This window comes from Carassius auratus, chromosome 5, assembly GCF_003368295.1.
Source record: "Carassius auratus strain Wakin chromosome 5, ASM336829v1, whole genome shotgun sequence".
Lineage (NCBI taxonomy): Eukaryota > Metazoa > Chordata > Actinopteri > Cypriniformes > Cyprinidae > Carassius > Carassius auratus.
Genome location: NC_039247.1, coordinates 7,004,736 through 7,029,515, shown reverse-complemented (window position 1 = coordinate 7,029,515; position 24,780 = coordinate 7,004,736). Strand labels below are relative to the sequence as shown.

The window sequence follows — 24,780 nt, the reverse complement described above, 5'->3', positions numbered from 1 at the left end:
AAGTAAATGAACCTGCAGACAGACTGAAAACAAACTGCTACACTGCAGGTGAAAATCTATATAAATAATGAGAAAGACGAGATTATACTTTATATTATACTTGGCAAATTAAATTTAAAATAAATTGATTTTCTTCTTCCATTTCTTCCCCCACAAAATAGAGATAAAACAATATTAATATAATAAATGATATAGACAACTATTGATTAAACAGGCTTAATTTTTTTTACGTTTTAATTTATATAATATATAAATTTTCTTTTTCTTTTTTTATTATTATTATTATAATTTAAACCCATGTTACCAAAATTATTAGAAGACAAGAAGTAAATAGGCTTAGCTGGTTGATTCATATACTGTATGTTATTATTTTATTTAACTTTTCTTTTTCTTTTTTTTTTGTAATTGAAAAGGCTTTGAAGAAGGGAAGATAAATGGCAGAATCATCAGTTTCATTAAAAAGAAGAGAAACCAGGAGACAAAGTCTAAGTGAACCTCCAAGTAAGACAATAAAAAGACACTTATTTTATTTATTTTGTAATGAAGTAGGCATAGGCACAATATAAATGATATTACATAACAGTGTGTCCAAAATTTAGTCTGGTAACATAGGTGATTTTTCTTTGATTTTTCTTTATTATTTCTTTATTTCATTATTTCTCTTCTCAGTGATGTCATCCTCCATTGGTCCACTGACTGAGGAGCTTCAGTGCTCTATATGTCTGGATGTGTTCACTGATCCAGTCACGACTCCATGTGGACACAACTTCTGCAAGACCTGTCTGAATAAGTGCTGGGACAACATCCAGACCTGCAGTTGTCCTTACTGTAAAGAAACATTCGGCCAAAGACCCGATCTCAAGATTAACACCACACTCCGAGAGCTCGTAGATCACTGTAAAAAGAAAACACCTGAGAAAAAACCTGAAGTTCTGTGTGACATCTGTGAGGAAAGAAAGCTGAAAGCCCTGAAGTCTTGTGTGGTGTGTCAGAGCTCTTACTGTGAAACTCATCTGGAGCGTCATTTGAGAGTGGCTGCTTTAAAGAAACACAAACTGATGGAGCCTGTGAGTAATCTGGAGGACTATATATGTCAGACACATGATTGACCTCTGGAGCTGTTCTGTAGAGATGATCAGACATGTGTGTGTTCGATCTGCACCATGGCAGACCACAAGAACCACAAGACTGTTCCTCTGGAAGAGGAGGGTGAAGAGAAGAAGGTAGAAGTTACTAACAAAAATACGTTTAAAGGTCTCATATAATGAATAATCAAATTTTCTTTGATCTTGTTAAAAAAAAGAGTTCACAATGAAAACATTGTAAATCTCTGTTATGATAAATGTGTCTGTGTCTGTAGACTCAACTGACGAAGACACAGAAAGAAGGGCAAAAGATGATTCAGGAGAGAATCAAGAAGATTCAAGACATCAAACACTCAGCAGAAGTTAGAAAAGTGAGTTTAAAATAACTGAATTAAACTTATATAGGTATTTATTATACATCATTTAGTTTCCGGTCCTCCAAGAGTCCACAGGAGTTATAGCTGCAGGATACACGGTTATACCAATAGGTGGCGACAAGTGACTGACTTAAGTGAGTCACTGAATTAATTCATTTGTTCAAACATTTGTTCAAAAACCCATTCATTCAGGAACTAATCTCTACTAAGTTATTCAGTATTAAAGGGATACTCCACCCAAAATGAAAATTTTGTCATTAATCACAATGTCGTCCCAAACCTGTAAAATCTCAGTTCGTCTTCGGACGTCTTTGGTGTGAAAACCTGCGTATGCTCCTCTGTATCATCTGCACCACAAGGATGTGCTGTTTTCTTTCAAATCAAAGCTAAATAAACATAGAGACTAAGAGCAGTTCAAAAGCCATTTATGCATTTAAAAAAAACAAGGACCGTGACGTCGCCTGGCCTGATCTCTGGACACGAAAACAGGCCTTATGGACATGGGATTTCTCATTGCCGGTGGGGAAGGAGCCTGAGCTTGTGCGGGAGGTTGAGAAATACTGACTGGAGATAGGCGGGATCACCTCAATGCACAGTTTGCATTCTGGAACCACACCCCTTGAGAGAGGCTGGACTCTCTACCACTCTGGAGTTGCCTGCGGTGAGAGGCAGATGGTTGGTGTGGGGTTGCTCATAGCTCCCCAGCTTCTTCGCCATGTGTTGAAGTTTACCCCCGGTGAACGAAAGGGTCACTTCCCTGCACCTTCGGGTTGGGGATAGGTCTCTCACTGTCATTTGTGCTTACGGGTCAAATGGCAGTGTAGAGTACCCGGCCCTCTTGGAGTCTCTGTGAAGGGTGCTGGAAAGTCCTCTGACCGGGGACTCTGTTTTCTACTGGGGGACTTCAACACTGACGTGGGCAGCGACAGTGACACCTGGAGGGGCGTGATTGAGAGGAATGGCCCCTTTGATCTGAGCCCGAGAGGTGTTCTGTTATTGGACTTCTGTGCATGTCACAGTTTGTCCATAACGAACACCATGTTCAAGCATAAGGGTGTCCATCAGGACACGTGGCACCACAACACCCTAGGCCTGAGGTCGATGATCGACTTTGTGGTTGTTTTGTCTGACATCCGGCCGTATGTCTTGGACATTTGGGTAAAGAGAGGGGCGGAGCTGTCAACTGATCACTACCTGGTGGTGAGTTGGATCTGATGGCGGGGGAGGAAGCTTGACAGACTTGGTGGAGCCAAACGTTTGTGAGGGTCTGTTGGGAACGTTTGAATAAGCCCCCTGTCATAGAGATTTTAAACTCTCTCCTCCAGCAGAGCTTCGACCAGATGTTGACCGAGGCCGGGTGGTTGTGGAGGCAGAAACTCAGGTCTGGGAGGAGTTTGGTGAGGCCATATAGAAAGACTTTCGGTTGGCCTCGAAGAGATTCTAGCAAAATGTAAGGCACCTCAGTAGGGGGAGGCAGTGCCCTGCCAACACTGTTTAAAGTGGAGATGGGTAGCTGTTGACCTCAACTGGGATATCGTCGGATGGTGGAAGGAATACATTGAGGATTCCTCAACTCCACTGACATGTCATCCATTGAGGAAGCAGAGGGCAAGGGCTGGGAGTTGGACTCATCCATCCCCCAAGCTGAAGTCACAGAGGTAGTTAAGAAGCTTCACGGTGGCAAGGCACCAGTGGTGGATGAGATCTGCCCTGAGTACCTCAGGTCCCTGGATGTTGTGGGGCTGTCTTGGCTGACACGCCTTTGTAGCATCACAGTGCCTCTGGAATGGCAAACCGGGGTGGTGGTCCCTCTTTTCAAGAAGGGGGACCGGAAGGTGTGTTCCAACTACAGGGGGATCACACTCCTCAGCCTTCCTGGAAAAGTCTGTGCAAGGGTACTGGAGAGGAGAATTCTGCCGATAGTCGAATCTTGGATTCAGGAGGAACAATGCGTTTTTTGTCCCAGTCGTGGAACACTGGAGCAGCTTTATACCCTCGCCAGGCTGCTGGAGGGATCATGGGAGTTTGCCCAACCAATCCACATGTGTTTTGTGGATTTGGAGAAGGCATTCGACTGTGTCCCCACGGCCTCCTGTGGGGGGTGCTCTTGGAGTATGGGGTCCAGGGCCCTCTGTTAAGGGCTGTCCCTGTATGACGGGAGCAGAAGATTGGTTCACATTGGTGGCTGTACAGTAAGTCAGACTAGTTCAAGGTACATGTTGGACTCTGGAAAGGCTGCCCTTTATCACCGGTCCTGTTCATTATTTTTATGGACAGGATTTCTAGGCGCAGCCAGGGACCGGAGGGTGTTCGGTTTGGGGACCACATGATTTCATCTCTTGTTTTTGCAGATGATGTTGTCATGTTGGCTTCATCAAGCCAGGACCTTAAGCGTGCGCTGGGATGGTTTACAGCCGAGTGTGAAGCAGCTGGGGTGAGAATCAGCACCTCCAAGTCCGAGGCCATGGTTCTCAGCTAGAAAAGGGTGACATGTCCCCTTCAGGTTGGTGGAGAGCTCCTGCCTCAAGTGGAGGAGTTCAAGTATCTTGAGGTCTTGTTCACGAGTGAGGGAAGGATGGAGCGGGAGATTGACAGGCAGATAGGTGCAGCTTCTGCTGTGATGTGGTCAATATACCTGTCTGTCATGGTAAAGAAGGAGCTGAGCTGCAAGTCCAAGCTCTCGATTTATCGGTCGATCTACGTTCTTACTCTCACCTATGGTCATAAGCTGTGGGTCATGATCCTGGCACGTCCCACCGGGAGGAGGCCCCTGGGAAGACCGAGGACATGCTGGAGGGACTGTCTCTCAGCTGGCCTGAAAGAGCTGGAGGAAGTGTCTAGGGAGAGGGAAGTCTGGGCATCCCTACTTAGACTGCTGCCCCTCCGACCCAGCCCCAGATAAGCGGAAGATTATTTATTTGACAGTCTATGGGACACTCACAGGCCTCCTGATTTTCATCCAAAATATCTTCAATTGTGTTCCGAAGATGAACAAAGCTTTAACAGGTTTGGAATGACATGGGGGTAAAGTGATTAATAAATAATAATACTGAAGGATGAGCAATAGTAACACTGATTCCTGTCTTAGCAAACACCACTGATCATTTGTTGACTGACTGGTTGAGCAGAGAAACACAGAGGAGGAGAAAGCAGCCCATGTTGAGCTCTTCACTGATCTGATCTGCTCCATTGAGAGATGTCAGGCTGATCAGCTGGAGATGATGGAAGAGCAGCAGAAAGCAGCAAAGAAACAGGAGAGAGAGCTGATTGAAGAGCTGGAGCAGGAGATCAGAGAGCTAAAGATGAGAAACACTGAGCTGGAGAGGCTCTCACACACTGAAGATCCCCTCCACCTGCTACAGGTCAGTCAGCATCTCTCTGATCAGTGATAATCAGTGTATAACACTCCTCATGCTGAAGGATTCCTCCTCTCTCCTGCTGTAGATTTTCTCATCCCTCTGAAGCCTTAGAAACAGCAGGAACTGGTCTGAGATCAGTATGAAGACTCATGTGAGTCTGGAGACTCTGAGGAGAGCGCTGACTCAACTGCATCACACTCTAGATGAGAAACTCACAAAAACTGGTACGTCAGTATCAAATACACCATACACGTTTCTTATCTTTTGAGATCAGTAATGAAGAACGAGTCTTAAGGTTCTTGTGATTGTTTTATTGCTGTGCATCTCTACAGAGCTGAAGAGGATGCAGCAGTTTGCAGGTATAGTTTACACTCGTTTAAGTTCACATACTCTCAGCTTCATCACTGCACCATCTGATTAAAACTATTAAATATAAAAACATCAGCATCATCACAGAATCTCTGTACTGTGAACTTGTGATTCATGTTCTCTGTTTTCTCAGTGGATGTGACTCTGGATCCTCATACAGCTCATCCAAACCTCATCCTGTCTGCTGATGGAAAACAAGTGAGACATGGAAGCATTAGACAGAACCTCCCAGACAATCCAGAGAGATTTGATATATGTATATATGTCCTGGGAAAGGAGGGATTCTCCTCGGGGAGATTTTATTTTGAGGTGCAGGTGAAGGGAAATACTGAGTGGGATTTAGGAGTGGCCAGAGAATCCATTAACAGGAAGGGGAAGATCAGACTGAGTCCCAGTGATGGATACTGGACTGTGGGTCTGAGGAAAGGTTATGAATATGGAGCCAGTGATACTCCTGCTGTCTCTCTGTGTTTGAGAGTAAAGCCGCAGCAGGTCGGTGTGTTTGTGGATTATGAGGAGGGTCTGGTCTCCTTTTATGATGTGGAGTCCAGCTCACATATGTATTCTTTCACCGGTCATTCTTTCACTGACCAACTCTATCCAATTTTAAGCCCAGCATTAAAGAATGAAGGTCAAGACTCAGTGCCATTGATCATCACACCTGTCAATTACAATAAATGAATTTACACCACTAAAAAAATGAAAAAATATGCTTTTTGTTCAAAAAGAAAAGAGAAAAAGAAACTTTAAATATTTCTGTGCTTCTACACAGACGGCACACAAACACTGACCTGAGTTCTCCTTCGAGTCTTCATGCGCTTGAACGAACAAATACACCTTGCCAGTTTAAAAATGCAAGCACAAAAGACATGAAAGATAATAAGCAGCATTCACAACATTACAAGACATTCAAGACATTCACAAGACATAACCAACAGATTTTGAGGATACTTACCAAGACAGGTATTTTGACATAATTTTGTGTGTATTTGTCCGTTCAAGCACAAGAAGATGCAAAACTCAATTCAGTGAGACACGGCTCCCTGTGTGTGAACACAACACTACAACCTAGTTCTGCTCAAATGGGAACAAAGCTTTATTTATTCAGGTGGTTTAGAAGGTTTTGTTTTCTTATTTTATGTTCTTTATTTGATACCTGATCATTTAACTGATTTTATTTTTACTTTTATTAAATAAAGACACTTTAATGGTAGTGCGCCTTTTCTTTCTTTGAGGTTTAGCTCCCTGTAATGATACAAATCTCCATATTCATCGGGAAGAAGGAGGCGGGTCCTCTCTCGTCCTTCACGGTCGTCACTCCAGTTTTATATCCTTCCATCTCCTACGTGGGACTCGATGCTAGCGGTGGGGCTCAGGTGTAGCTCAACTCCAATCACTACACCTGGCCTCACTCCTCGTTCCCACGCCTCTCGGCCCCGCCCCACTCGCCACACTCCCTCTATTTACTGATTTAAATGTTTTGTTTTGCAAGAAGGAAGTGAAATTACAGTACTGACAGTGTTATACAGTAAATGAAAATGCTTGTCCAGTTCAGTACTGATGTTAACATTGTGTCAAGATCAGAAGTAAAACAATAAATAAACAACAGGCTCTTCATATTGGTTATTGGTCACATAAACATCCAAATAATCAGTATTGATTCTAAAAACAAAATCGACATCATTGATCTCTAAAAAAAACCTTTCTTTGAAAATTCTTACAATTCTGTTTTGTGTGTATTATTTAAATTTGATTAACCCCACAAAATTTATTATCCATTTGATGTAATATAACTCATATAACTTACTATTTTATTTTTGTTTCTGTTAGTTTATTTGTATACTATGAATGTGCTTTTTTAAAAAACATATCTTTGAATGTAATGATATTACGAATAACATTAAAAATAAAAGTAAATAAAATCATTTTTTAAAACTCAAACAATTTAATTTACTTATATAAATTAATTATAAATATATAATACTTATATATAAATAATATATACAAAATTATAAGATGTAATTAAAGAGGTAAATACCATTTCTACTAGAACTAATAATTATTATTAATAATGCATAGGATGCTATATATATATATATATATATATATATATATATATATATATATATATATATATATATATATATATATATATATATAAATTACCTAAAAACCTTTCTTGTGTCAGAATCAGTCACTCTAAACAAGCACTCTTGCCTCAAGTCTTTTTCCACTTGTTTCTAAAAGCTGGATCACATTATTTGAGTGAGCGCCTTTTGCTCCCCAAATTTTCCAGAACTATTGAGATAACAGATAACAGGATTTAGTTCCCGTTACTGAATGTTTTTTGTCTGTAAATGGCCGAGTGTAAAGGAAATGGAACAACTATTATTACAAGTGGATGCAAAAGGTGTGAAACTAAACAAATGATTTGAAGGAGACAGTGAGCGAGTGGAAAAGTTAATGAGGGGAATTGTTTGTATGTTGAACTTTGTTTTCTGTGAGTTTGCGAGGGTGTAAACTGAACTTCTCTTTCAGCTCACAGTCATTTGGGGCTTTTTAAGTGTTGTTGTAACCAAACAACATCCGGGTTGGGAAGTTCGTATTGTACATATTGCTCCAATAAAAGTACTTTTACCAAAATGGATAAATTATTATGGTAACACTAACTAACTAACAACTAAATCAATCAATCAATCTCACAGTTATTGTATTTACATTATTTAGACAGTGTTATTGTAGTTTTTATGTAATATAGGTTTCATATATATATAGATTATACTTCAGCTTTATTTCAATTAACAAAACGTTTTAGTTTTTGTTATCGATGACAATAACCATGTTAGCCTGTAGTATTTCTGACTTCAATCTATGATGTATTGTAAATTATTAAAATAAAATAAAAAAGCTCTTGTATTACGGTAATTCTGCAATAACTCCATTAATGAGAGTCTAATGGGAATAAAAAAAAAAAAATACAAAAAAATTTAAATGATGGAATTAAAAATAAAAGTATAAATATATAGTATGAACGTCAGATACGTAATGAAACATGCTTATTTATCATGAAAGTAATGTTGCAATGCAAACATTATAAATAACAAAATAAATAAATAAAACAGCCTTTTTGACTTTATGCAAATTTTAAGCTCTGCTTCTCGTGATCATGAACCACATCACAAGCTGCTCTGCAGGAGGATAACAAAATAGATTTTATTTCACAGGAATTAGAGGTTATCCATTTTTATATGCTTTTAATATGTTTTTTAGAGTATTTTATTTAAATACAATACAAATAAATAATTTAATTATTTCAAAGCAGTCCAAAACAGTTTTCAGAAGATATAAATTTCCCATATACATCCCCACTCTCTCTTTCTCCGTGCGATGCATGCACTACAAGACGTTCATGTCCATCAGAAAGAAATCAAAGCAGACAAGCACAAAAAACTCTTGCACACATAGTCCATTATTTTAGATTACTGGAATGATGCAAAATGGAAATGAAAGCCTGCGTTCATGAATGTTTACTTGCATGGGTATAAAGTTTGATCTAGTGCCATGAACTAAAGAGCAAACACTGAAGCGTATGAGAGGAACGCAGCTACAGAGAGTCACATGTGGACAAAGTCTTTATCACTGATATCTCTCCGTCCCGTCAGCATTATGAACAAAAGTCACACCAGTATGGGTAAGAAGTGTGTAGCTGTGTTCTTCCTGCGGGTTTTTCTCCCGCGCAGAGACCTTCCATGAGCACTCAGACCTACAAACATCTGCCGTTTCTTGTTCCTCCACTCGGCGGATGCGTATGTGTTATACCCGTTCTCCTCGATGCGCTCCTTCAGACGGCAGTTTATACCATAGTTTCTCTGAAATGCAGGAAACAAAGAGTTTTCACATTTCTGCACACCCAGTCATGCAGGTTTTTGAAACAATGCAGAAGTTTTCTACTGGTCTAAGGTGGTTTGTCAGCTCTAACCAGATCTACTGGCTATCCATCTGATTAATCCTGCATGAACCGGCTCCTGATTGGATGTTAAAATAAGTTAGCCATCTGTATGTTTTCCCTCAAAAAACAAAAACAAAAAATAAAACACATGACACTAAAAACGGCAACACTGTCTCAAACATTGACAAGAGTGTGAGGCGGGGCTATGTTTTTGTCTGACCAGTGATAATATACAGTGCTGCATAAATTACAGACATGGTATAACTAAAAAAAAAAGTGTTTTTTAAAAACTTTGTGGGACACCGAAAATATAAGCTATATTAATGTGTATTAAGACAAGTCCTATTTATACTGTGAAAAATAATATAAAATATGTGAAAAAAAATATTGTCTTTATATTAAGAAAACTAAAAACTACAATTGAATAGCAAAACAAAACTGTAATAATGTCAAACAGGTGAAATTGTCCTTTATGTAAATATATATTTATTTATTTGTTTGTTTGTCTGTCTATTTTTTTTTCAATCAATCAACCAATCAATCAATCAGATATATTAATGTTTATCTTATCTTATCTTATCTTATCTTATCTTATCAGCACCCCCTTGTGCCTCCTAAAGAATCCCGGTTGAAAATTTCTAGATTAAATTGTTCAGTCATATCTTGATTTTTATGAATGGTTTTTGCGGTTTAGAGCAGGACACTCACCGCTCCATACAGTTCTCCCCTTTTACTGATAGCCAGGTAAAGGTTACTGCCGATCGCTCTGATGGCAACGATCCCAACATCCACTGATGTGATCTCCAGAATACCTGAAATACACAACATGGTCACTATTAATGAAAGAATGTGGTAGCTTTTATCCGAAACAGAGCGAAGCCTGCTTAAAAAGTTTTGTGTGCATGTGTGTGTTTGTGTTCAGAGGTCAGAGGTGAGATTACAGTTTTGGCTGACCTTTGCTCGGCTGCACATATAAATTCAGCTCCTAAAACAGCTCACAAACACTCACACACAATCTCACACACACACACACTCTCTCTCTCTCTCTCTCTCTGATAAACCCAGCGGCTGTGGGTGTGAACCCTGCAGCTAGAGTTATCCTTTGATCAGCACAAAAGTGTTGAAAGATGCTAAAATCATCACTCAAAACAGTTCTGCTGCCCCCGCAGAATGCACAATGATTCCTCTGTACCCCTACTCACGGATCTGTGATTGTATTTCTCTTAATATCACTCCTGTGGCTGCCTTGTGATTAGACAGAGTCTGCGTGGCATTAGGTATTCAAGGTTAAATGTATGTCTGCATGTGCTCAAGTGCATCAATATCAGTCAATATTTTAGTTTTTAATAATTATCAGTATCAGTTTGATTAGTTCAAAAATAGCTGCAGATAATTAGTCAATAATCAACTTTATCTCATATGTTTGTCCTGAATTTTAAATAAAAGTATTTTTTTTTGTTCTAAATATATATTTTTTGTTTATATAGCATATACAAATATTGTATGTGGAATTTTTTTAAATTAATGATTACAGTAATACAGTAATTTATATTTCATATATCACATTTATCACACTGTTCTGTACACTGTATTGATTCATTCATACACACACACACACACTCATTTAAATAAATTGCTACTTGAAATAAAATATAAAAATACAAAAACAAATAACTAAAATTAAAATGAAAAACTGTAAAAACTATATAGTAAAAAAAAAGTAATAATAAAATACACAACCAAATTAATAAAACAAACTAAAATTAAAAATCAATATGGAAAACACATAAATATAAAATAAAAAATTAAAAAAAACTATAATAGAACACACACACAGACATATAGAAAGTGTATAACACTTTCATGCATACACACACATTTATATTTTATTAAATTTTTTTATTATATTATATGAAATTATATAATGTCATATTGCCATAACTTGGTAAGATAATCAGGGCATATTTTGTTTAATCTCCAATACATATGAATGTGTATATCATGAGTGGTGTGAACGTCGGTCCTGGAGAGTTCAGCTCCAGCCCTAATTAAAACTCACCTGCCTGTAGCTTTCCAGTAACCCTTCAGACCTTGATTGGCTTGTTCAGGTGTGTTTGATTAGGGTTGAACAAAACGACGTTCGCCGCCTGGTGTATATATATAGATATATATAAAGATGTAGATACATTTCTCTGTATATAAAGACAGATATTAACCCCATTTATGATTATTTTCCCAAATTCAAACTTTTTTTTCAGTAACATACGATAGTGTCTGTACTTTATCAGCCAACATTATGTGTTAAAGTGAGTTAGCGAATGTGTGCACAGGTAGTGTGTGAACTCATCTATTTGTGTGTGTGTGTGTGTGTGCGTATGTGTGTGTGTGAAGTGACTCCACTGGTGTCTGAGGTTGCAGGTATCAAGTGAGACGGTAAAACTATCCGAGTGCTCTGTGTCCTCTCAGCGCTGGGATGAAAGCATGAAAGGAAGAAACAACACAGACAGGATGACAGTGAGACGGATTAGAGAAGCTTCAATGATCAGTGATCAAAGACGAGAGAGACCACAGCAAACCGGAGCTCACTGCAAAAAACTCAATGAAGCTACCACACACACACACATTCATTCAGACCCGAACCACCAACATGTTCATGTGGAGCACTAGGCTTACGTTCACGCATGTCTGTCTGCCATATGTTTGTACCACACACAAGCACGTTAACCACAGTCCAACAGGTATCAATGGTAAACAGACACTGTTAGTAACTAAAAGAACTAAAACTAATATATATAAATATATATATATATATATATATATATTTATATATATATATATATATATATATATATTTATATGATTTTTTATATATATGTACTGTATTTGATTAAAAAACTAATAAAAACTAAATAACTAGAATTAAAACAAAAAATTAAATGAAGATAGTATATATATATATATATATATATATATATATATTGTGTTTTCTTCTAAAACATACTCCGTTAACCTTTGATATGCAACTTTAAAAAATATTTTTAACAGATCCCTCAAATGGTTAAAAAGCATCCCAAGATGCACTCCATAAAATTGGTTGATGTATGTTCAGAGTTGCAAAGCTGGAATCTAGACGAAGATTAAGCTTAAATATAACAATAATTGCATAACAGTAAAAGTTATGTCACAACATAATTCCTGTACATCCATGTGTGGTCTTTCATAGCTTGAATGATTATATTATTATTCTAAAATGACAAAAATAGCGCTAATTTCTACACTTCACTTCAATTTTTATTGCCACTGTACATGTTAAAAATATATATAATTAACCATAGTATTTGTTAAAAAACAACAAAAATATGGTCATTCTATGCTACTCCAATGCATTAAAAAGCACCATCTTAGTTCGGACCTAATTTTTACCAAAGTGACTGTCATGCCCATGGACTGTCTGTGTCCTGTTTTGCCCTGGTTTCTGTTACTGTTTGTCCTTATATGGTCATGTTCCTGTTCTCGTTCTAATTAGTCATTCAGTTCACCTGAGTTCCTCCTTATTATCTTATTATCCCATGTACAGTATTGAGTTCCAGTCTGTTGAGTCTGTTTTTGTCGGTTCTAAACGTCAGTATATTATGTGTTTCTCCTGTCTCCCCTGTTTTTCCTCCTGTGGATGATTAAAGACTGTTCTGTGTGAAAATCCCTCGCTCCTCACAGTACACAACCCTGACACATCCTTTAAAGTGCACAGATATTCAGTAAACATTACGGTCTGTTTGTTTTAATAATTGTCTTTTTCCAGCATGTGGTTTAGTTAGCATGAGCCAGTATTAGCATCACTATGAGCTTCACTTTGAACGTCCATGTCAGTGAGGCCACACTTAACTAACCACAAAAGAGAGCTCAGAGAACAAGCCAAGCAATTACAGTTAATGTGTTTGTAATCCCACCTCCATTTAACGCATACAACAACACCTGTGAGAGCGACTGAATGGAGAAAAACCTGAGCAGATGTGGAGCAGCGCACCAGGAGGTCAAGTTTAAACTGGGTCTATTGCCTGGTTGTTCTTTGCATGCTGCCTTGTTTTCCTGAGCACGTCATGCGCTGCTCCATGTTACTAAAAGCTGCGTCGTTGGCTTGCAGTAGTTTGCACAGATGTGCATTTTCCACAGCTCTCTGCCAAAATCAACAGTTTTTTCTGTGCTGGCATTATGTCTGGTGCCTAAAAAAGTAAAATAAACAGTTGTAGTTTTTGAGACTGAGGAAAACAGCATTGCGCAAAGCATTGCATCACCCTGAGCTGTCACTGATATCGAGGCGTTTGCGTTCACTTTATTGTGTTGCTGGAGTTGTGAAGCCATCTGTGGCACACATGACAGTGCACTGGTGGTCTCCTGTACATCCGGCTCATGCCTGAAGCGTCCTGACAGCTTCCTGAGACAACTACAAAGAGGATGTTTGAAGACATGATAGCGGAATATGGTTCAGACACAACAAATAAACCATTCTGTCACAGCTTTTATTTAGTCTTTCCTTTCATATAAAGGAATCAGACTAAATAAGCACAATAAGTACTTACAGTGTTCAAAAACATGGTATTACCACTGTACCACTGTACTGTACAAAACCTACCTTAGTAAATGTTGACAAAAAAAAACAACCAAAAAAACATGGTATTACCAGTATGATTTTCTATACGCTGGGAAAAACCAACACAGGAACACAGTGTAAAATATTTTAGATTTAGTCCGAGAGCTCTCAGTCCCTCCATTGAAGCTGTGTGTACGGTATACTGTCCATGTCCAGAAAGGTAAGAAAAACACTATCAAAGTAGTCCATGTGACATCAGAGGGTCAGTTTTTTTAAGCATCGAAAATACATTTTGGTCCAAAAATAGCAAAAACTACGACTTTATTCAACATTTTCTTCTCTTCCGTGTGTTGTGAGCGCGTTCACTGCAGTGTATAATATCGGGTTCGCAACGAATCACTCGATGTAACCACAAATGTTAAATCCACAAAGTACTTATGCTGTTAACTTTTTTAATATGGCTGACACTCCCTCTGAGTTCAAACAAACCAATATCCCGGAGTAATGCATGCACTCAAACAGTGCATTGACTGAACTGTTGTGAAGAGAGAACTGAAGATGAACACCGAGCCGAGCCAGATAATGAACGAACAATCATTCATGAGTCAAGAACTGTTTCTGTCAGATGCGTCCGATTCAATAATCGAGGAGCTGATGATACTGTGCATGTGTGATTTAGCGTGAAGCAGACTGACACACAGAGCGTCTGAACTGAACTGATTCTGTACTAATGTTATGAGCCCAGGTAAACCGATGGCTTGAATCAAGGGCATTTTGATTATTGAGTGAACTAACCCTTTAACATTATAAATGTATTTACTGTCAGTTTTTATCAGTTTAACTTGCTTAATAAAGCATTAATTTCTTGAAAAATATATAAATCTTTCTGACCCTTAATGTTAATGTTAGAATGATTTTTTTTTCTTTCAGCATTATATTAACACAATGATCTGCATCTAATGTTATCCGAAACATATTCATTCATGCATTGGTGACATGAGCTGTTGAAGTTGAGCATCATGGTCATCCAAGTGATGTCACGCCCCTCACAGACTCATTGTTTGTGTTTTTCCCAGCCATCGGTGTCTTTTTTTAAATTTTTTATGTGTGACATCATTCAGCAGCATAACGGCCAGTGTTTCCTAAATCATGACTTGCCTCAGGACAGCATCACTACTGCAGTATCCATTTCCACTAACACTGGATCTGTGCTATAAAGACTATAGTGTAATTTCACCCGCTCAGGATTATTCTTTTGTTGGAGCCCATTGCTGAATGTGAAAGATGCTCACTTTTGATGTATCGCTGGTGATATTCACATCACGCCATTTATGAAACTCTGCCTGCAGACTAACAGTAGCTTCTCTGTTTCTGACTCGGATGTAGAGTAATGTTGGAAATCACGCACAGGATGTGATGCACCACACACAAATATGTTTAAATGTATATTCTTACATTGGAAAAAGAAAAATCCAAGCCTTTATTGACCACTAAAAAATCCCAAACTGCATATTGGTTAAAAATGCATTGGTTAGAGGAATTGCATATTATATATATATATTCATCAATTAAGTTTCTTTAATATCATAATTGTTTCTCATAGACTGAATTCTCAAGGTTAAATTGAGCTTGGAGTCAGTATTTTATTTTATTTTTTTAAGAAAATAATACTTTTATTTGACAAGTATGCATTACATTGATAACAAGTGACAGTAACGACATTTATAATGATACAAAATATTTAAATAAAAAAATGCTTTCTCATTTCTCATCAAATTCAGCTGCTCCACTTTCATTTTACGGCTCTACCTATTTTTACCTTTTCAGGAGAAACGGAGGAGCAGTAACAAGTACCTCTGGGATCACATTTTGACTATTTTTTGTGTTTTTCTTCAATATGTCATCATGCATTTCAAAGTTTGATTTACCCATTCAGTTATATTAGTCTGAGGATGATACATGGTGGTGAGTTTTGGAGTGACTGTCCACAGATTTCTTAAAACACAGCAGAAACAAACTGGGAACCATGATCTGAAAAAGGATGTAGGTTGGGATATATTTTAAGGATGTAGGTTGTGTCAATATTTCCGCTCTGTGGACACGTGCAATGGTTGAAGACGTTGCAGCATCCATGGGAAAGATTTCTACCCAATCGGGTATGATAGTGTATGGGACATATGACTTTGGTGCAGGAGGGAGGCACATTTACAGTAGAAGTGTCAGGGGGAATATATTCCAAGTCTAATATGGCAGAAAAGGACGGCGGATGTATGGGGTAGACATGGTCAGGGGAAGAAAAAAAAAAGACAAATAAAAACCAATACAAAGCAGCAATTTTTTTAAACACCAGAATGCACTCAATGTAATATAGACTCAATCAACAACAACCAGCCTGTATCCAAATATGTACAGAGGAATAGGTCTTTTTTATGACAAACTTTTGGATATAATGTTCATCATCCCTTTTGCAAAATCCCCACTAGGTTCCTTTTTAAACTGTTAATTCAGTTCCAGTGTTCATCAAATAATTCATCAACCGAAATCAAGTTTAAATTCCAAGTCACACACATAAATGTCAATTTCAAAGTTCATGTCCCTGTTCGGTGCCACGTAATCAATAATTACACTAGTAATCAATTAACTAAACTAGGAACGGAACATGACCAAATAGGGAAAACACAAGGGAACAGAAGTCCATGTCTGTGACAGTTTGCCCCCTCCCGGAACGGTGCATGCTAGCAGCGAAAGAGACCAGCGGAGGTGGGCGTGGGGCAGGCAAAGGGCAGGCAATGAAGAGGGAGCATGGAACACAGTACCAGCGTGGAGTAGATGGAGGAGCCAGGGTGTCACAATGATTGAGTCACGAGATCTAAGTGCGAGGTAAATATGGTTTGTTTGTAGCTCAGACAGTCAGCAATGAGAACGTAAGAAGACGATGACATAACCCCAGCTGTGTCATGTCCAGACCACTCAAGTAGTAGTAACTCAAACCCAGCGCAGGAATCCTAGGCGGGCAAGGAATAAGGTCCAGAGAATACCAACTGGAGGGACAGGAGCACAACTAGACATGACAGACAGACGAGAAATCAACGAACAAGATGCCAGCCAAACTTAAAAGCAGAGCAAATGAGAAGCAGCTGGTGCTCGTTACTGCAGCTGCTGCTAGTTAACAGACGCACACAATCAGACAGAGATGCAAGATGAAGGCACTGACCCATGAACCGTTACACAGGGAGGAGCCCGGAGCAGGAGGAGCCAGATGGTCATCCAGAAGCCAGCCAGGATAGTGCCCCATGGTGGAGTCGACTGCAGGAGGAGCCATGGTGGAGGAGGAGCCGACAACACCAGGGGGCCGACTGATGGAGACTGTGCCAGTGGATGAGGAGCCCAAGATGGAGCAGAACAGGCGCAAAGCCAGGGTAATGCTGAGGATCCAGAGGGCTAAGGCGGAGCAGAAGGCTCAGGCGACCAAGGTGGAGGCAGGGGACCAGAAGACCACTGCAGAGCCAGAGCGACTGAGGATTAAGGTGGAGCCGGAGGGAAGGAGGAGCCTGACAGAGCCGGAGGGATGTAGTGATGAGATGAAGCAAGAGGAGTGGAGTCCCGAGGCTGCGGATGGTTGATGACTGACCAAGGTGGAGCCAGTGGAGCTGGAGGGATGCCAGGCCATGGTGGAGACGAGGGAGCTAAGACCCTAAGTCCGAGCCGATGGGTCGGAGGTCCGAGGTTGAGTCCAGGGCTCACAGGCTGGAAGCGTAGACAGGGGATCCTCATGCCAAGGCAGGGCTGGAGACTGGAAGTCCCGAGGTGGACCATATTGCCCAGATGGCGCTGACTGAGCGTGAGCCAAAGGGCTGACAGGCACCAGCAGAGATGGAGCAGAGGAACTGACTGGTCTAGGAGGAGGCGGGAGAAGGAGGCTGGGAGGGAACACAGGAGGATCAAGGCTGGAGAGAACCAGCAGAAACACAGGAGATCTAGGGCTGGGCGGAACAAGCAGAGACATAGGAGATTCAGGCCAGTATGAAATCATCAGAGATACAGGAGATTCAGGGCTGGGAAGAACCAGCAGACATATAAGAGAACTGGGAGTTACTTCCCCAAACCAGACTATTAAATCCATTTAAAAAATGTCCATGAGTTCCTCTGTATATAGTCCAGTGACCAGTTGTAGGTCACCCTCAGCAGCAGGAGTTTGGGCGGGGCCTCCCTCCAAGCCCTCGTGTTGCCAGCTCACACATCTGGTCAGTCGCACTCTCGTGTCCTAGCTCAGGGGCGATGATTGGCTCTGTTTCTTGAATAGCACTGGCTCTTTTATCATGGCTGGCTCGGGCTCTGCGGCTGCGGTGGGCTCTGGCTTTGCCCCATGCAGCGGGATGACAGTTGGCTGGTCTCTGGTTCAGGAGTGGGGCTGGAAATATCATCTTCAGCAGGGCCGAAGGTGAATAGAGATCAATTGTTCTCCAGCACCCACTCCATGAAAGCAGCGAAATCCTCTCTGGGACCATTCGCTGGCAGGCGTGCCTTACAACACTCGCTCAAGCTTTAATAATAATAAGGCACAGAGTGAGAAGTCTGGGAAGTGGGTAAGGCATGCCAGATCGAAAAAGTCCCTAATATTGTCCTCCAGTGAACGCTCTGACTGCTCCAGGCATAGGAGCTGGACTGCCGGGCTATCCATTCCGGGAGAGGGAGAAAACAAAGCAAGAACGAAAGAAAAATGCCACTTACTTACTTACTTTTCGGTCTGCTATTCTGTAATATGTGTAGGTGTGCTAAGTAAATGTTCGATGAAGGAGATAACAAACAATGCTTTTTAATAATACATGGGAGGAAAAAGGGCACATCCAAACACAAATCCAAATCGGGGTATCACACTTCAATAGCAGACAAAAATGAACTGAACAGACAGGGTTTTTAAACACAAGGAAAATAATGAGAGGACTGGAAACAGTTTGGGAGTATAATCAATTAACAAAACTAGGAATGGAACATGACCAAATAGAGAAGACACAAGGGAACAGAAGTCCATGACTTTGACACATACAATTAACAAAATACTCATTTCAGGGCATTCATAAATAAAATTAAAATAGGGGTCATACAGTATATACTACACTTATTGCAGTATTCCACTGCAATATTCCATAAACAGGTATAACATTTGATTACTTAATAAGCCTAATTCAAGTCTTCATGATCTCACACACACAACCTTTTTACTGTACAAACACAATTTTACAATTTTCATTTATAGTAATGTTATAGCCCTCTTTCCTTAGCTCAGAATGCAGACCTTTTTTCCACATGCACTGGAATATGTATTATATTGAAAGTTACATTTTCAATTGAAAATGGCAAAATGATAGTTTAATAAAGTAGTCGTTCATATGTGCTTAATTTTCGCTGGAGGAAACAGATGTGGTGTGATGAACGCAGATACACACTTTATATGCACACTTTAGGGCCTAAAATGCACATTTAGGTACAAATTTGCACACTAGGTAGGCTACTAATATGCACATTTTAGATATTAATATGTACAATATGCACATTTAGATACAAATTTGCACACTTGAGGTACTAATATGTACATTTTAGGAACTAATATGCAGACATGGGGACTTTTGACTTGGTGACTTGGACTCGAGTCGACTCGAGTCGCTATTTTTAGGACTTGAGACTTGACTCGGACTTGGAAGTTAAAGACTCGGGACTTGACTTGACTTGAGACACGATGACTTGAATGACTTGAGTGTTAATCACATCATGTTTTCAGTTTGAATATAAAATATATAAATTATTTTTTAAAATAAAGTTGATTACTCAGCTGGAGCGCAGGCTGAGAATAGCGTCGTGACTGGATCAGGACACTATCATCAGTCATGCCCTCTCTACCTTACACACACCACGCCCACTTAAATCAGATATCACATCACATCAACATGTCAGCCTGAGAGGTACCGAGGGTCATCGCTTTTGTCTTCAATAGTTCGCGCCTAAAAACGCTAGTCGCGCCGCTTTCTCCTTCTTTCCAAAGCGCTCGGGCAGAAGTGCTCCTGGGGCGTCTGTCGTTGCTAAGCATCCATGACACGCTCTCTCTCATTGAAGACGCGGAAATTTCAGCAAAGGATAAATGGATTTGCAGCACTAAAAATCGCTCGCAGTAGCTCTGCTACTAAATTCATTTCAAAATGGCAATCCATATACAGCTATGATCAGCTGTTCCTTCATCTTAGCTGAGCTTTCAACGTTGATACGGGAAAAGATGAAGCTGATTGGTTAGTTATTGTCACATGACCTGCAGTGCGCTTACAGCAATCTGAAAAGTTTAGATGTTTTTAACTCGATGCGGTGCGCGTCGTGAGCGCGTTGCTTCCATTACGAGCGCGCATTCCGCGCACCTACATTGGAAATAACGAACTTGCGCGCGCAAAAGACGTGATGTGAACGGCCCCTAATGATCCGCTAGCAGGCCGTCAAAAAAACGCATTGACCAGGGGCGGCGCTAGGGCTGGGCTAAGGGGGCATAAGCCCCGAATATTTTGTTACCTTGTCTTTCTCATAGAGCAAAACAATTAATCAGAAAAACTAATGTAGCTGCCGCGATTACCCAATCATGAGAAATGCATATTACACACATAAGATGACCTGGCCTCCACAGTCACCGGACCTGAACCCAATCGAGATGGTTTAGGGGTGAGCTGGACCGCAGACAGAAGACAAAAGGGCCAACAAGAGCTAAGCATCTCTCGGGGAACTCCTTCAAGACTGTTGAAAGACCATTTCAGGTGACTAGCTCTTGAAGCTCATCAAGAGAATGCCAAGAGTGTGCAAAGCAGTAATCAAAGCAAAAAGTGACTATTTTGAAGAACCAAGAATATGACATATTTTCGGTTGTTTCACACTTTTTTGTTATGTTTATAATTCCATATATAATTCCACATGTGTTAATTCATAGTTTTGATGCCTTCAGTGTGAATCTACAATTTTCATAGTCATGAAAATAAAGAAAACTCTTTGAATGAGAAGGTGTGTCCAAACTTTTGGTCTGTACTGTACATAACAAAAAAGTATGAAACAACTGAAATTTTTTTGAAAATATTTATATTCTATACTCTGAGAGAGAGAGAGAGAGAGAGAGAGAGAGAGAGAGAGAGTGTGTGTGTGTGTGTGTGTGTGTGTGTGTGTGTGTGTGTGAGGGAGAGAGAGAGAGTGTGTGTGTGCGTGTGAGAGAGAGAGGGAGAGAGGAGAAATGTAACAAAGTTTAATGTTGTATGTAAACTGTGTTTGAGAGAGAGAGAGAGAGAGAGAGAGAGAGAGGTGTTCAGAGAGGTGTCTGTTGGATGTTTAGTTTTATGGACTCAATGTTGAAAATGTAAAACATTTCAAACACTGTTGGCAGAAGTGAAAAATAAATAATTTTAGGAAGTTACAATTTTGTTTGATTCCATGATGTATTTTACTGAACATGAGTATTTACAATGCAAATCCAAATTATTTTAATTTACTGACAGTTACCTATATCTTGTCTTTTAACTTTATTAAGATCAGATTATGCAGGTAAAATAACAATATTAAGGTGACTTGACTTGGACTTGACTTGACATAGCTTGTGACTTGACTTGACTTGACTTGCCCAAGAAAAAAATACTTGGGACTTACTTGAGACTTGAAGGTTAAGACTTGAGACTTACTTGAGACTTGCACATGTGTGACTTGGTCCCATCTCTGCTAATATGTACCTTAAGCAAATTTAGGTATGTACCCTTTAGGTACAAAGGTGTACCTTTTGAAAAGGTGCCATCCCATTGACAGCTTTGAAATATCTCGGCATGTCTAAGCCCACTTTAAGACCTTGTTGGGATCTCTTTTGAAACCCAAGAGGAGATATCCTGGGCTCTTTTTCTCAAGGGATCAATCTGAGATTTAGCAGATATCTCACTGCTGTAGGACAAAAAACTGAGACATTTAAAAAAAAAAGTTTGTTATTGAAGCACTAGACACAAACAGCCACATCAAGATGAATCAAGATGCCTCGTGGCCTTAAAAAGGAAGGGATGCCAGTGCGAGACACTAGACAAACACACACACTTACACACGCAGAGGAAACAGGAAGACTCTTATCTACACATGGGCTCCATATGAGTAACGGCTAATTAACTTGTTCAGCGTAAAACACAGAAAACACATTGTGCCTCTCCCTGATGGGCTCATAATACTTGATAACAAACCAGAAACAACCTAATAACAGATCCATGAATGGTATATAAAGCCATTGCAAACACAATTGTAACCTTTGATCGATCATATTATAGAGGATGTGTTTCCTCCTTTGCTATGTCCGAGAAAACATTTATGGGAATACGTGGGTTAATTGCTCTCAGGTTTTTGGGTGTCAGGACATAATTATGCATTTAAAAGGATATTGCAGCCAACAGCACCATTCCTTAATGGCCCATTAATTTTATGTTTTATTAGAGTAGTTTATTTAATTTATGGGGTTTAAATATTATTCCAGCCTGCACCGATGAATTTAGTTTGGCATTAGGTGTTTTGCTTATATTAGATAAGATATTGCAGGAATAATTTGCGGTTTGTAAAAACATATTGCAGGCTATAGAAATGTAAGTAAAATAGAATAGAAAGCAGAATGGGCTTTTTTTATTTGCTTTATATGGGAAATTCACATGGATTTTTTTTTATTATTAACAATTTTATTATTAGAAAAAGTTACAAAATGTTATTAATTTAATCATAAATTTAAAGCTTACTTTAATTATAATAATTAAAACTAATAATATTCCTAAATGGATTTCTGGATTTTATTTTAATTAATTAACAAATGTATTAATTTAGTTTAGATTAGTTTATTAATTTATAGAGCACATTTCAAAACAACAGAAGTTGCAACCAAAGTGCTGTACAGAGGTATTAAAACTAAATTTAAACAATTTGAATGTACTTTATTTTTTCAATTAATTCCATGACACAATATTCAATAATTTTGCCTATAATGAAATAATACATAAACTTTATTATAACCTACATAAATAAAAACAATCTATCTATCCATCTATCTAATAAAAAGTATATATATACTTATGATTATTCACATCAGAATGTTTTTGACGTATAACTTAAATCAAACATTGCATGATTTGTAATTCTAACTTGTCAAATGTACATTTTAATGGGATTGATAAAACTCTTTAAACCTAGTTGATGCATTTTTTTAACAGATAGGGTGATGTACAGGTGATAACGTTTCCAAACACTCGAAATCGTATATTTACTTAAATGATTCAGAATAAAAGGAGTGCATAGGCTATCATGAAGTGACTCACTGTAGGGATCGTCTTTGCTCTTGGTGCCGTTGACTCTCCCGTCTTTTCCGATCCTAAGGAAGAACTTCTGGAAGGAGAAGAGTTTCCTCTGGCGCACGTCTCCCTGGAGGTGCACATAGCTGCGCACATGCCGGCCGGAGGTGGAGGCTGAGGCTGAGGCAGAGGCGGATGAGGAGTTGGTGACCCTGAGCGCCCGCTGCACGGGACATGCGCTGCGACAGGTGACGCTGGACGCCAAGGTCACGGAGACGGCAAGAAGATAGACGACACACACCGACCAGCATGCAGACACACTGTTACTCACTGTCCATGTCCTCATGGTACTTCTCATGGGACATGCTGCTCAGTGAATGTGCAGGGATGCCTCTCGCTCCAGAGAACACTTAAGACCGGTGAAGAAAGCATGAAGTTGTGGAATTAGGCTGAGGAGTTAGTCTATAAAGCTTCTACTGCAGATGTAAAGTGCTTTATTAATCCCATTTGAGAATGGATATCATGGCAGCACTTATTCCTCCTGTGTTTCCAGGGAATTTGGGTCAAAACGACTGTGTTCCTGGCATCCTGTCTCCTGATGTGATCTCCTACCTCCAGGAGGTTCACAGAAATGCTGCCGTCTCTCTCTTGGTTCCTCACCCCTCCCTACTCCTCGTCTGTCATTCTAGGTCCCTTCCTCCATGCTCACACTCACACGCAGCTTTTGCTCCTCCTCGTCGTGTTTACCCCTCCGTCTGCTAGGGCTTTTGTGAATGGCTGTTATCTGGAGCTCTTTGATAGTGGGCTGGGAAAAGAGAACAGACACTTAAGATGTCTGTCAAACGTAACCATGATTGGTCCCATCTAATCATAAGAAGCTTCTAGTTTGATAAAGTTTTGGAATCGTCATGTTTTGTCTTTTCTTTTTGGCATGGGTCATGTAACGTGTTAACAAATTGATTATTTTAGTAAGACTACAGGCTTTTAACTAACATTTAATTGAAGAAAACAATCAGAAGGAAAAGATCTAGTTCAAATAGTCTAATTTTATTTTGTATGATCCAAATTAATAAAACCACTTTTGTTTTACAGTTGAATGCAAAGGGAGATGTTTTAAAAAATGATCATGCTGCTGTTGTCCAATGTCCATACAGTGACAGTTTGTAGTGAGCATGCTTCAAAAATACATAAAAGCAGCCTAAAAGTAGTCCATCACAGTGCTCACACAAAATAAGACAAATATAGGTGAATGTCCAATAATTTCCAGGTAGACTATTCTAACTTCTATTATTATTTATCAGTAGCTGTGATAGTTCTAGCTCAGTTTGTCAGACGAGACTGTTCTGTTGCTCTGTAAAATTTCATTTAAAACAAGAACTAGATCGCATTGATCCCACACAGTTTTATAGAGTATTGACGAACTGAAATGTGTTTCCAGTGATAAATGTCTTGTGTTGTTGGTTTTATCTGCCTTCTCAAACATCACTATCTTATCTGCATTTCCTGCATTGTTTCCCGTAAAAGCCTTTCAGGATTCTAAAAACGAGACTGGCTTGTTGCCCCTCTTACGATCACACCAACAAAGTATTTATTTTTGCTTTGAAATACGAAGTACTAAAAAGCCATATTGTTGCCACATTATCCAGTCCTAGTCACACATTCTTGCATTTGACACGTGCTTGAGTGCGCAACATGATTCGCTTTCAGTAAGGCTTTATTTTTTGTAACCCATG

General features: G+C 39.4%; 1 protein-coding gene and 1 pseudogene across 1 annotated transcript; one reads left to right on the top strand and one right to left on the bottom strand.

The window, feature by feature from the left end:
• Nucleotides 1-665: 665 nt before the first annotated feature.
• On the top strand, nt 666-6,389 carry LOC113072863 (E3 ubiquitin-protein ligase TRIM39-like; annotated as a pseudogene).
• A 1,988-nt stretch (nt 6,390-8,377) lies between these two features.
• LOC113072847 (fibroblast growth factor 10) lies at nt 8,378-24,032 on the bottom strand. Its single transcript, XM_026245791.1, has 3 exons — nt 23,075-24,032; nt 9,848-9,951; nt 8,378-9,059 (listed from the first exon to the last, which is right to left on the bottom strand). Exons 1-3 carry the CDS (start codon nt 23,403-23,405, stop codon nt 8,868-8,870), a joined length of 627 nt encoding a protein of 208 aa, XP_026101576.1. The 5' UTR covers nt 23,406-24,032; the 3' UTR covers nt 8,378-8,867.
• Nucleotides 24,033-24,780: the final 748 nt, after the last annotated feature.